The sequence below is a fragment of the Heterocephalus glaber genome, unplaced genomic scaffold (assembly GCF_053883595.1).
Source record: "Heterocephalus glaber isolate CG9 unplaced genomic scaffold, H.glaber_assembly_v1.0 deba00001532, whole genome shotgun sequence".
In the NCBI taxonomy this organism is placed as follows: Eukaryota; Metazoa; Chordata; class Mammalia; order Rodentia; family Bathyergidae; genus Heterocephalus; species Heterocephalus glaber.
In genome coordinates, this window is record NW_028258330.1 from 2,822,708 (window position 1) to 2,837,393 (window position 14,686).

The 14,686-nt window shown below is 38.6% G+C and overlaps 1 protein-coding gene across 3 annotated transcripts in view; it reads right to left on the minus strand.

The window, feature by feature from the left end:
- Positions 1-14,686, minus strand: part of Kiz (kizuna centrosomal protein) — a 102,163-nt gene that overhangs the window by 56,699 nt on the left and 30,778 nt on the right. For all 3 annotated transcript variants that reach the window (XM_013070755.3, XM_021255124.2, XM_013070756.3), the window contains exons 5-6: positions 14,036-14,681; positions 10,893-11,181 (exon numbers count right to left, since the gene is read on the minus strand). In XM_013070755.3, coding sequence (XP_012926209.2) covers positions 10,893-11,181; positions 14,036-14,681 — 935 coding nt within the window. The remainder of the gene's footprint in view (positions 1-10,892; positions 11,182-14,035; positions 14,682-14,686) is intronic.

Below are 14,686 nucleotides of genomic sequence, written 5' to 3' on the forward strand. Positions count from 1 at the left end.
TCAAAATCCTCCCCCTCACTTCAAATATGGGTATCTCATCATTCTTGCCACTTTCTGAAGCAGCTCTGAAGTCCTGTTTCCTGATAGTCTTGTTAGTTGCACTGTCCTGGCCACCTCAATGTCCTGAATGGATTCAAAACACTGACTTTCATGGTCATTTTGACTTTGAGGAAGAGCCAGGAGTTCACATAGTGCAGATCAGGTGACTAAGGTGAGTGAGGACACCATGTCATGTTTTTATAAGCCTCCATTTCTGTTGGATGACACTTGGCAGCAGCATTCACTGTACTTTTGATCACACCTTGTAAAGATACAAACAAGGACTTCTAGAACTGCTTCAGAAAGTGGCAAGAACAACAGGATAAGTGTTTAAGTGAGGGGGAGGATTTGCGGGGTCTTTTACCATAATAAATTTCCTAAGTTTAAGCACTCACTGTATATTTTAATCATACCATACCTGTTTCTTTGAAAAGAATTGAAGAGGCTCTTAAAATGACAAATGTGCATCCTGCTCTGGCTCACTATTTCCCTGTTCTTCTACATGACGTCTCCTCACTGTTTAATTTAGTTTTGTTTTATTTTAAATAGGAGTCAACACCAGAATCCTTGCCCTTGGTATGGCTTGGCCAGTGGAGAGCAGGGCCAGGCTGCTCACTAGGTGGGCCTAGAGGTCAGGAGGACCTGTGCACACTCTGAATGCATCCCCAGCCTGTAGTGTTGCCCCATGCTGGCACAGCATGGCCAGCAGCTCCTAGGTACTGGCCCTGCCTGTTGTTTCCAGGCCTCTGCTCACAATGTAGCCTCTGCACTCCCCAATCTGCCATGGCTGATCACCTACAATGGCCAAACCAACTATCATGACTGTTTTAGTTATTACATAGCTAACTATAACATAAACCAAATTAAGTGGTATAACAAACAACCAACAACTTTGTATAAAGCTCATGGCTTCTGTAGGTCAGGAATTTGGACATGGACAGAGCACAGTAAAGGTGGCTTATCTCTTGCTATACAATGTCTGAGGCCTTAACTTGAACATCTGGGGAGAAGCGTGAAATGCATCTGGGGCCTGGGCTCGGTGACTTCAGGCTCAGCTGGGATAAGTGACTAGAGCACCTACCCATGGCCTCTGCCTGAGGCCTACTGCTACTTGGGCTCATTTTCTCAAGCCTGCCGATGTCCTGCTCTGTCCTGTCCTATCTTATCTGGGGCTTGGAACAGTCAGAACCTGACTCCTGGAGTCTCCTCCCTACCTCCTGAAACCATGGGAAACCTGCTTCACTCAGAATCAACTGCACTCAGATCTTAACTGTGTTTTGTGGGAATTCTAGTTTGCTACAGCTCTGGCAACCCTTGGCCTGACTGCAGGTTCTCCCCAACAGAGGCAGAAGTTCTCTATGTTCCCTCACTGAGCCCTGATCTCAGTTTCCCCTCCATTCCTCAGCCTTCCTCCCCTCCCCACTCTGCCATTGTTTGGCCCCAGAATGAGGGCATGGAACATCTTACCACTCCATTGTGATATTTCTCCAAAATGGTGCAATTTACTTCAAATCAAATAACAAAAGGAATTCTAGAAAAACAGTGGTAGAAGAGTTGTCACTGTCATCTTCATTTTTAAGACTCCGTGCATTGTGTGTAGGAGCACCTAAGAGTGACCATCCAGGAGAGAAAACCAGAACCTCATGCGCTTTTGAGTTTGAAAATTAGCTCGAGGGCCGGGGATTTAGCTCAGTGGTTTTGCCACCTGCTGCGCAAGCACAAGGACCCGAGTTCGATCTCTGGTACCCCCCCCCAAAAAAAAACAAACAGAAAATTAGCTCAAACACCTTAAGCAAACACTCTTATTGCATTGTTTCTGCCACTTTCTGAGGCAGTTCTGTCTCTATGAGGAGTGATCAAAAGTATGGGGAAAGCTGTTGCTGAGTGCCATCCAAAGAAAAAGCAGTAATAACAGAAGATTTCACTATCCTACTTTCAATAATGGATAGAATAACTGGACAGAAAATCAACAAAGAAGCCAAGGACTTGAACAACACCATAGACCAGATGGGCCTCGTGGACTTGTACAGAACATCCTGCCCAACAGCAGCAGAGTAGGTACACATGTTTTTCAAATACATATAGAATATTCTCTAGGGTCGATCATATGTCAGATCAGAAAATAAATCATAACAAATTTGTGAAGGCTGAAATCATAACCAAGTATATTTCTGACCAAATGCAGTGAAACTAAAAATCAGCAGCTTAAAGAAAACCGGAAAATTCAATGGTGTGGAAATTAATATACTTTTGAAACACCAATCAATACAGAAGAAATCAAAAGGGAAATCAGAAAATATCGTGAGACTAATGAAAAAGAAAATATATCAAAATATACAGGAGACAGCAAAAACAGTATTAAAGGGAACTTTATAGTAATAAAAACCAAGTTAAAAAAGAATGCACAAAACAATAACCTAAACCCAAAGTTAGTGCACAGAAGGAAATAATAAAAATCAGTGCAGAAATAAATGACATAAAGAATATAAAATAGAAAAAAGTAATGAAACTAAGAGTAGTTTAAAAAAACCAAAATTGACAAATTGTTACCTAGACTAAGAAAAGAGATGTCTAAGGTGATAGTTTTGCCAAATAAACTGCTATGATCACTACAATTTGTATACATGTATCAAAATATCATAACTTACCCCATAAGTATTTATATTATATGTCAATTAAAATGAAAATACCTTGGAATTATTAACAACTATTATATTCATGAAAATATTTTAAATAAAATAATTATACTAAAAAAAAAGAGAAAATGAAGAAAATAAGTAAAATCAGAAATGAATGAGGAAACATTACAACTAATAAAAGAAATAAAAAAAGACCACAAGAAACTACTATGATCCTATTATCTCTCCTTTATCTATCTGTCTGTCTATCTGTCTGGGGGTCCATTTATAGATTACTCATATATGACAAAAACATACAATCAAAACCAAATCATGAAGAAATATAAAGTCTGAACATAAAAATAACTAGTAAGATTAAGAAGACTAAGTCAGCAATAAAAAACCTTATCTTCAAATGAAAGCTCAGGACAAGATGGCTTCACTGGTGACATCTATCAAACATTTCAAGAAGTAACACCAATCCTTTTCAAATTCTTCTAAAAAGTTGAAGGGAACACTTTCAAGCTCATTTCATTAACTTAGTATTAACCCGATACCAAAGCTAGACAAAGACACTACAAAAAGTAAAAACTATCAGTATTACCAGTGACTACAGATATGAAAATGTCAGCAAAATACTAGCAAACAAAATTCAAGGGGACATTAAAAAGCTCATACGCCTGGCCAAAGTGAGATTTATGCCTGGGATACAAAAATGAATCAACAGCCCCAAAAAATCAAACAATGTGATTTATCACATTAACAGAATGAAGGATAAAATTCACATGATCATTTCTACAGAAGCAGAAAAAGCATGTGACACATCCTTTCATGATAAAAAAACTTTCAATAAAGTAGAACTGGAAGGAAATTACCTCCACAATAATAAAGGTAATAAATGCAAAGTTCCAAAGCTGATACCATCCTCAGTGATGAAAAACTGAAAGCTTTCCTTTAAGATCAGGAATAAGAAAAACAGGCCCACACTTGCCAGAAAGCACTGGAAGTCCTAGTCAGAGCAATCAGGTGAGAAAAATAAAACCCATCAAAGTCAGAAGTAAAATTGTTCCTGTTGGCAAATGACATATTCATTGAAAACTAGACTACACATACTCAAACATGCTCTTAGAATAAACAAATTGAGTAAAGTTGGACACAAAATCAACATACAAAATTAGTTGTGTTTTTATATAATAACAGCTATCTGAAAAGGAAATCAGAATGATAATCCCACTTACGATAGCACCAAAAAGAAATAAAATAGTTGAGAATAAAGTTAACTAAGGAATAAACCAAGAAGGCAAGAGTTTACTGCAAAACACTGATGAAAGAAATTGAAGAGGACATAAACAGAGAGATAGACTGGTCATAGACTGGAAAAGCTAATATTGTTTAATATTGTTAAAATGTCTATACTGCTCAAAGTGACCTCCACATTCAATGAAATCCTGATGCAAATTCCAAAGGCATTTTAAAAAAACAGATGCAGAAAAATAGTACTAAAATTCACATGGTACAATTAAAGACCCCAATAGCCAAAGCAATCTTGAGGAAGAATAAAGTTTGAAGCTTCACACTTTCTGATTTCAAAATATATTACAAAGCTATAGTAATCAAAGCAGTACAATGAAAAGACAGACACACAGGGCCAGGGATTTAGCTCAGTGGTTCCAGCACCTGCCTTGCAAGCGCAAAGTCCTGAGTTTGATCCCTGGTACCAAAAAAAAAAAGTCAGACATACAGACCAATGGAACAGGGCAGAAAGCCAGAACTCTGTCCTTACATAAACAGACAATTGATCTTTGAGAAGGATACCAAGAATACACAATGGGAAAAGGATAGGCTCTTTAACAAATGCTATTGGGAAAAATGGATACACACTTTTTGAAGTTGGACTTATTTTACACCATACACAAAAATCAACTCAAAATGCATTAAAGATTTAAAAGTAAAACCTGAAACTGAAAAATTCCTACAACAAAACATAGGGGAAAGGCATTGTAACATTGGTCTTGGCAATGACTTCATAGATATGACACCAAAATCACGAGTAACAAAAGCAAAACAGACAAGTGTGTCTACCTCAAACACAAGAGCTTCTGCACAGCAAAGGAATCAGTCAACAGAGTGAAAAGGCAACCTATTGAATGGGACAAAATGTTATAAACCACATATTAGATAAGGGGCTAATTTCCAAAATATGTAAAGAATTCCTACAATTCCACAGCAAAAAACTAATTAGCCAATTTAAAAATGGGCTACAGATTTGAATAGATAGTTTTCCAATGTCTCCATAAGACACATAACAGGTACATGATAGGATGCTCAGCATCACTAATCATCAGGAAAATGCATATCAAAATCACAGTGAGATGTTACTTCCTACCTGTGAGGATGGCTATTCGCAAAGACAACAGACAGCAAGTGTTGACAGGGATGTGGCAAAATTGGAACCTTTGTACACTGTTGGGAATGCAAACTGGTATAGATGCTATGGAAAATAATATGGAGATTCTTCAAAAAAATTTAAAAATAGAACTACCATACCACGGAACAGAAATCTAACTTCTGGTATTTATCCAAAAGAAGTAAAATCAGGATCTCAAAAGTATATCAGCACTCCAATACCCATCAATAGATGAATGATTAAATGTGGTATGCAGAAATGCAGTATGTACCTATATTAGAATATTACTCAGCCTTAAAAAGAGGGCAATTCTGATACATGCTGTATAACATGAACTCTGAAGACATTATGCTAAGTGAAGTAAGACAGACATAAAAATTTTTACTGACAAATCTTCAATAGAAACTTCGTGATTCCTCTAGTGTCCAAACTACCAATAAGCTCATCAAAGGTATTCTTCATTTCTATTACTATGGTTTACTTCTAGCACCTTTTTAAAAAAATTTTTATTTTATTGGTACATTTTAGATATACAATATAATGACATTCATCATTGGAAATGTGCACCTTTACATAATCTCTCTTAGTTCTTATTTTTTTCCCCTTCCCCTGCCCTCCCTTCAACCCCTCCATCCCTCCCTATTTACAAAGACATTGTTTCTATTTTTTCATTTTCTCATATTGATTCCATTCCCTTCTTTCCTTTCCCATAACCCTCCCACTTCCCCTTTCCTCTAGCACCTCTTTTTGATTCTTTCCTTTAAGGTCCTGGGGATTCAATCCAGGGTACTGCACATACTAAGCATGTGCCTTACCTCTGAGCTACACCTGGACCTAATTCTTTATTTTCTATTTTTCTGCTTATATCATCTATCTGTTTCACATATTGTCCATTTTTTACATTATAGCTCTACACTATTAATCATAATATTTTAAATTCCCAGTTTGATAATTTCAACATGTGCCATATCTGAGTCTGGTTCTGATACTTGCTTTATCTAGTTAAACTAAGCATTTTTCCTTTTAGTATGCCTTCTAATTTTCTGTTGAAACAAGACATGATGTACTAGGTATTTACCTTTTAGAGTAAACAGGCCTGCAAGGAAAGGTTTTACATTCATCTAGGTAGGAGCTAGAGTGAAGGTATCAGAGGCTAGTATTTCCTTGGGTGCCCTTATTTTTGTCTCCTTGTTGTCTTTGAGTTTCCCTAGAGACTTCTTAAATAAGGCCTGGATGCACAGTTCTTTCAGCTGAATTTCCATTACTATGCAAAAGCTGTAATGATGTGGCAATAAGGTGTGTGTGTGAGTGTGTGTGTGCATGTGCACACAAATGTGTGTGGGTGTGTTGGGGATATTCTAGCGTCCTGTGATTAGATTTCAGTCTTTGAGTGACCTGTATGCCTGAGTACCATTATAAGTGCTTCTCAGTGCCCATCTCTCTTGTTCCAGGTCACCCAGGCTCTGGCTGAGGCCAGCAGCCTACAATGGGATGACTAGGAAAGGCAGGGAAACTGGGCTTGAAAGTTGGACAATGGAGTTTTTTAATATCCTCTGTATAGTGACACTTACTGTGATTACCACCTACTTTGCTGATGATGAGGTCTGAAGACTACCTCACTGTAAATCTCACTCTGAACTTTTGAAAATTTAAACCAAAATAAGGATAAGGGGGCCGAGGATTTAGCTCAGTAGTTCTGCCGCCTGCCTTGCAAGTGCAAAGTCCTGAGTTTGATCCCTAGTGCCAAAAAAATAAATAAATAAAAATAAGGATAAGGAAAACCTTAGATTTTTCAGATAAAAATAGGTGAGTTAACAGGAGAGACATAGACAAGACTGGGGAACGATGTGGCAAGCAGAACACGAAGGAGTTGCCCTGGTGAACACATTTAATGGCACTGGCTTATTTTCCCGATGGTGTAATACTCAACCTTACTCTGGAAACAAAGCCCAGAATCTGTGGGATGGCAAGAAAAGGTACACAGGCTACCTGTATTGAAGGGTCAAAGGTCATGTCAGGAAAAAAAAGTAACTGCTGGAAAAAATAGCCTCTAAGAACAGACACCTGAAGGCATCATCATATTTGAAGAAATGGTATATTTATAAATATACTTACAGTTCCTCATAAAATGAATTTAGGGTAAACTCTAAGAGAACATCATTCTACTCTATTATTCTAGGTGATATACTTCCAGCAGCAAATCTTCCTCAGATGCAATAACTTCTTTCCCATATTTAATTTTGAAGAGGGGTTAAATTAAAATCACTGAATGGGATTCAATCTATGTGATTACATTTTTTAGATCTTGAGAAACCAAGGCTTTCATTCTACTTAGTTTGAAAGGCAGCATTACATTCTGCTTTCAGTCACACTCCAAAAGAGAACAAACCAACTTTGCAAGCACTTTGTTCAGGCTTGAAGAAAGCACACAGCACTTCATCAGCCTATTTGAGGCTGGAAGACACAAAAATCAATGTGGATGGAGCAAAAGGCTCAACTGCCTCTGCCTAGTTTTCTTTTCTTTTTTCTTTTTTTAAATTAATGAATCTAATTTGTTTCTCGAGCTTCCTTTTTTAGCCTTATAAAATATCCTTGATGCTACTTCAGCTGTATTCCCAATGAGCTGCTGAGAGGCAGCATCAGGTAGCAACTGCACACCAGGCAGGCTTCCATGATGTGGCCTCCGCCCTGTGGCTCCCTGTACCTGCTATGCTCTTCTTCCAGACATATCCCACCCGCCTCCCAGGTGTGGGAGGAGAGGAGAAATATCCACTGAGAAATAAACATTCACAAGGGTGAGAAGTAAATGACAAAGCACTCAGCAGCCTCTGTGGGTAGAGAAGGGAGGAACACAGTGTAATGGGACACTTCCCTCACTTCTTCAGGCCTCCACTCAAGTTCCATCTTAACAGACAGACTTTCCCTATCTTACAACAATATATCGTACCCATGCCTTCTCTCTTCATGTAACTGTTCTTCATCATCACACTTTTTTGCGTGATTACTTACTGGTTTATATTTCCTTGAAATAAATACAATCACGAGCACCATAAAAGCAGGACCACTGCCAGGCACAGACAAGGCACTCAACACTTACTGTTAAGTGAATGTTCTCCTTTCCTTATCTGTAGACTCTGAACAAATTACCCCAAAACCCAGCATCTTCAAGCAACAGCCAATGCATTATATCTCATGATATTATAGATCAGGAAATCAGGCAGGGCTTGCTTGGTGACGCCTGTGTTTCACATGTTATCAGGAGAGGTCATTTGGTGACAGCTGTTGACAGACTTTTCTGGGGGTCCAAGAAGGCTTCACTTACTTGTTGGGCTCCTTGTAGGGTGGCTAGAGGGAGAAGGCTTGGCAGGGACTAGATGCCAGGCACCTACACATAATTTCTTCAGCAACTTCAGAACAGGCAGACTCTTATACAGGTGTTCATAGTTCAGCGAGTGTTCCAGCAAACAAGGTAAAAACAGCATGGCCTTTCGTAACTCAACTTCAGAAGTCATGCGGCATCAATTCCACCATGCTCTATTTGTTGGAAACAGTCATAAGTCCACCAATATTCAAAGGAAGGACAAGAGGAATGCTGAAGAATTTCCAGCCACATTTTAAATTGCCATAGTTTCACAGTTTGAGGAACAGAGCTTTGGGACTGGTAGGTGTTCAGAAAACTTTGGTTGAATCCAAATGGAAATTAATCAGTGTTTTTAATTATGGTACTATAATTGGAAGGGAAAATATCTTAATTCTTTAATATGTGGGCTTAGAACAATTAATTTGTTTTGTTTTGTTTTGTTTTTGTCTTTATGAGACAGGCTTTCACTATACAGTTCAGGTTGGCCATGAACTCACTTTGTAGCCCAGGCTGGCTTTGAACTCAGCAATCCTCCTGCCTTAGCCTTCCGAGTACTGGGATTAAAGGCGTGCACTACCACACCTTGCCAAGAATAATTAATTTAAAATGATCTACATAACTCAAAAAAGGAAAACCTTAAACTCAACAGAGCATGCCTCACTAGAAGACTGGAAATAGTGAAGAAAAGAATCATTAGCCAGGCATAGAGCTGTGGTGCCTATAGTCCTAGCTACTCAGGAGGCTGAGGTCCCCTGACCCTCTTTCATCCTAAGTGTTTAGGAACTAGCTGAGACAAGGTAGTAAGAGCCTGGGGGCGGAGGAAGAGACAAACAGATAGACAGAGAGAGAAACAGAAAAGAGGAAGGAGGAGGAGAAGAGGCAGCAGGAGGAGGAGAAAAAGGAGGGGGGTGGTGAGGGGGAGGAAGAGGAGGAAGAGAAAAAGAAGAGACTCAATGATTTGAAGATGCTGTTAATATAAACCTCCCAAACTGAAGTGTAAAGAGAAAGAAGGAAGAAAAACATGGAACAGAATATCCAAGAACTATGGGACAACTACAAAGGATATAACATACACATAATAGGAATACCAGGAAGAGAACAAAAAGAGAAAGGAACAGAAAAAGCATTTGAAGTAATAATGACTGGGAAGTTTCCAAAATTAATGACAGACCCAAAACCATAACTGGGAAAGCTCAGAGCACACCAAGGATAAATAACAAAAACTCTATTTCTTGGAATATTATAAAAATCCTTACTGTGCACATGCCTAATATAAGAGCATCAAAATACACAGGCAAACATGGGTAGAGCTGTAGAGAGAAGTACATAAATCTACCATTATAGATGCGGACTTGAACACATCTCTATCAGTAACTGATAGATCCAGCAGGCAAGCAGTGATGAAAGAGGTCCATCAATCAATTAGATCCAAGTGACACTTACAGAATACTTCACCCAACAACCCAAATGCACATTCTCTTCAACTCAACCTCACACAGAGCATACACAAGGTGAAGCACATTCACTGCTGCCAGGGATGCTGGGAGGAAGCTGACCAGCCACAGATTAACTGCAGGTTCTGGGGGTGAGAAGGCTGGGGAGTGGGCCGTAAAGAGGGCTCCGGCCCAATGCTCACTGTGCCACTTCTGCGCTCTATCCTTAGTTTCTTCATGTGTAAAATGTGAATCTACCTCAGGCTGTTTACTTAGCTTTTTTCTCACACCAAGAGAGGTTTGATTCTATTAGTACTATTTTTTAAACATCACAGAATCAGTTTAAACAGTTAACAAGCTTTATAGTCTATAGATCAGATACACAAAAACTTTCGATAATATATTTTTGCACCTAGTATCTCCAATCAATAGTTAAAAAGCATACATTAACTTTCATGACTTAGGTATTATAAGTGCTGAAAATGTATAACACTGATATTTGTATTTAGCATTAGAAATTCCAAGTCCTCACATTTACACTCAAAAAAGAAAATCTTGCTTAAATATATATAACAAATATATATATAACTTATTAGCTTATTTAGTTGTATGAGAAAAGTGACACTATATCAAGTTAAATAAAGATTAAGTAATTAGCTACAAAGTTCTTAGTCTCTAAAGGTGAAATGCTAGTAAATTTGTCTGTCACCTTCTATGGTAACAAAATTCCATAAAAATAAAATGGATTTATTTTTTAAAAGGCTTAAGAATAAGAGGTACGGTGATTTATAAATTAAACGGGGACTATCTGGATAATATAAGATGTCAATCACAATGATTCAGTGATCATTACTCTTAAAAAGCTAGTTTAAAAAAGAAAGAAAAAAATTAGATCTTATCTTTAAAAGACTACTTATGAGACTTAAGAAACATATATGTTTGTGGCTGAGTGTTCAACAATACATTCTTAGTGAAAGAGTCTCTAAAACTGTCTATGTTTAAGAACAGTAAGAAAAGAAAAAAGAACGGCTTACTGTCTCAGGGAGTTAGTGGAGGATGTCTTTTTTGAATCAGGAGAGCTCAGGGTTTGCAAAACACAATCGTTTTCTCCAGTGGCGAGGACATCTCTTTCCTGTTCAGTGTGGATTAGTGCTAAGGCTTGTATCCCACCTTCTTCCTCAGTCTGGGTGCCTGGATTTGGCTGTGGTTCTGGGCTGTATAAAATCAGGTCATCTTCACTGACAGAGACCGTGAGGTCACTGCTGCTGCACACACTTCCCTCCTCCTGCTCTTCCTGCATGTGCTCCAAGGACCTGTGTAACTCTGGGGGACATCACACAGATTGCTGGTCACTAACACCAGGGAGAATCAAGGTAACACAGAGCAGAACAATCCTTCAGTTAAAACACATAGAAACAATCCATAATTAATGACAGGATTTAAAAGTTCCAAAATGTTTTATTTTTAATAAAAAACTTTATATATTTTTTTATTTTTGTGGTGCTTAATATCAAGTAAAGGAAGGAATAAAGATAGGAAATGAAGAAGTCAAATTGTCATTATTTGCAGATGACATGATACTCTATATAGAAGACCCCAAGAACTCCACCAAAAGTCTTCTAGACTTAATAATCAAATTCAGTCAAGTAGCTGGTTACAAGGTCAACACACAAAAATCAATAGCTTTCCTCTACACAAATGACAGACTCACTGAGAAAGAAATAGGGCAAATAATTCCTTTCACAATAGCATCCAAAAAACTGAAATACCTAGGAATCATCCTAATGAAAGAAATCAAAGACCTCTTCTCTGAAAACTATGGCACTCTGAAAAGACAGATTGAAGATGATATCAGAAAATGGACAGACATCCCCTGCTCCCTGGTAGGAAGAATCAACATAGTGAAAATGGCCATACTTCCAAAACTGCTATATAGATTTAATGCAATTCCAATTGAGATCCCAGCAGCATACATCATGGACCTTGAGAAAACAATCCAAAAATTCATTTGGAACAAGAAGAGACCCAGAATAGCAAAAGCAATTCTAGGTAACAGAGACATGGCAGGGAGTATCACAATCCCCAACCTGCAACTATACTACAAAGCTACTGTGATAAAAACAGCATGGTACTGGCAAAGAAACAGACCTGAGGACCAGTGAAACAGATTATAAGATGCAGAAACAACACCAGACACACTCAGCCATCTCATCTTTGATAAAGGAGCCAAACACCCTCACTGGAGGAAAGAGACCCTCTTTAATAAATGGTGCTGGAAAAATTGGGCTTCAACTTGCCAAAGATTAAAACTAGACCTATATCTCTCACCATGCACTAAACTAAAATCAAAATGGATTAAAGATCTAAATATTAAAATAGAAATGCTGAACCAGTTGGAAAAGAGGCAGGTAGAACTCTTGAAGACATCGGTGTAGAAAAAGATTTTATGAACAAAACCGCAGTTGCCCGCGAACTAGCACAAACAATCAACAAGTGGGATCTCTTCTTATTAAAAAGCTTTTGCACAGCAAGAGAAACCACTAGCAGTGTGAAGAGACAACCCACAATGTGGGAAAAAAATCTTCACCTGCTCTTCCTCAGACAAAGGTCTACTATCTTGAATCTATAAAGAACTTAAAAAGATCAGACCTCCCAAATTTAAAGACCCAATCCAAAAATGGGCATCTGAAATGAACACACAAAGAAGTAGAAATAGCAAATAAATACATGAAAAAATGTTCAACATCACTGGTCATTGGAGAGATGCAAATGAAAACAACGCTGAGATTCCACTTCACTCCAGAAAGAATGGCTGCTATCATGAAATCAACCAATAACAAATGCTGGCGGGGCTGTGGGGAAAGAGGAACCCTGCTCCACTGCTGGTGGGTGGGAGTGTAGACTGGTGCAACCACTGTGGAAATCAGTATGGAGATACCTCAAACAACTAGGACTGGAAGTCCCATTTGACCCTGCTATTCCACTGCTGGGGGTCTTCCCCAAGGAATTAAAAGAATCATACCACAGTGATATATGTGAGCCCATGTTCATAACAGCACAGTTTGTGATAACTAAAACTTGGAAACAGCCTAAATGCCCATCAACTGGAGACTGGATAAAGGAAATGTGGTTTTTTAATAAAATGAGAGTACTACTCAGCCATAAAAAAAGTGAGAAATTAGAGACATTTAGAGCTAAGTGGATGCACATTGAGGTGATACTCTTAAGTGAAATAAATAGGACACAAATGTATAAATACCAAATAGTTTCTCTGGTGTGAGAAACTGAAAGTGTAAATAAGGACTAAATGTATAATAGGTAATGTGAAATAGGAAGAAAAGGGGCAAAGGGGAAGGAAGTGGGAGAGCTAGGGGAAAGGATAGAAGGGAATGGGATTAATATGAGAAAATGGAAAAATAGGAACAAAATCTTTGTAAATAGGGAGGAGTGGAGGGGTTGAAGGGTAAGGGTGAAAATAGGGGGCTAGGCAAGGGTAAAAATAAGAACCAAGAGAGACTATGTAAGGGTGCAAATTTCCAATGATGAATGTCATTATATTGTATACCTAAAATGTACCAATGATTAGAATGAATAATCGATAATGCAAAATAGGAAGAAAAGGTCCAAAGGGGTAGGGGTAGTAGGAGGGGCAGGGGAAAGGAAAGAAGGGAAAGGAAAAATGATGAGAAATGGAAAAAATGGAAATAAAGTCTTTGTAAATAGGGAAGGGTGGAGGGGGTGAAGGCAGGGCTAGGAATAGGGAAAAAATAAGAACCAAGATGCATTATGTAAAGGTACAATTCCCAATGAGAAATATAGTTGTGTTGTATACCTACAATGTACCAATAAAAGAATAAAAAACAAAAAAAGGATCAAGTAAAGGGCCACGTGCCTGCTAAGCACATGCTTTACCACTAAGCTATACCTCCAGCTTTCAAAAATATTTGTAATTTTTTTTAAATCACTGAGTTTAAAAATCAGTAAATTCACTTTCAAAACTATTTCCAGGTACACACTGAAGAACTCATTACAACATAATTTGTTGACAATGTCACCATTTTGGTTTCTGACAAAGAGATAAAATGAGGACATATTTTGTCCTTACATAAGATCATTACCCCCGGGAAAAATTAAACATCAACAAAAACCAGGAAGTGAATGCAGCTTCTCATCCCACCTGAGAAAGCGGCCCCAGCAGAATGCTTCTCTGGAGACCACTTATTTTCAGATGCACAGTGTTCGGAAACTGATACGGTAGAGATAGGCGGGCTGGCACTGTCTTTCTCAACTTCAATATGTTCTCGTGTCAGTATTTCTCCCTGTAATCCCTCTGATCTGCTGCAACTGTCACGCTGTAAATCACTGGTTCTGTTCTCAGGACTTAATCTTTGCTGTGGCAAGGAATGGAGTTCTGCAGACTTTCCACCTTCAGATAAATTACTCTCGCTGTTCTGAGGGCTGCTTCCTATCTCCAAGCCAAGAATCTGTACCTCCTCAGACAGTGCCAGGGCTGTGACTGGCGTCTTCTCGCCAGTCTGAAGAGATGTCTTGCCATCTACTTTGTCAGACTTATTTAAGCACTGCATGTCACTAGGAGTTTGTACTACACCGCTGTCTGCCACTCTGCTGCTTGGGGCTGTCTGTCGGTGTGAATGTGGGTCAGGAATTGAAAAGTTCTTTGTGGGTTGGGAAGATTCCTGCTCTGTCCTGGAATCTCCAATGCTTGAGAAGGCTGACATTTGGTGGCCCATAAAGATTGTTGCTGGTTGATACAACCCTTTTGACATGGACATCTTGGAGTTAATTCCAGCTGGCACTGCAACCTGTA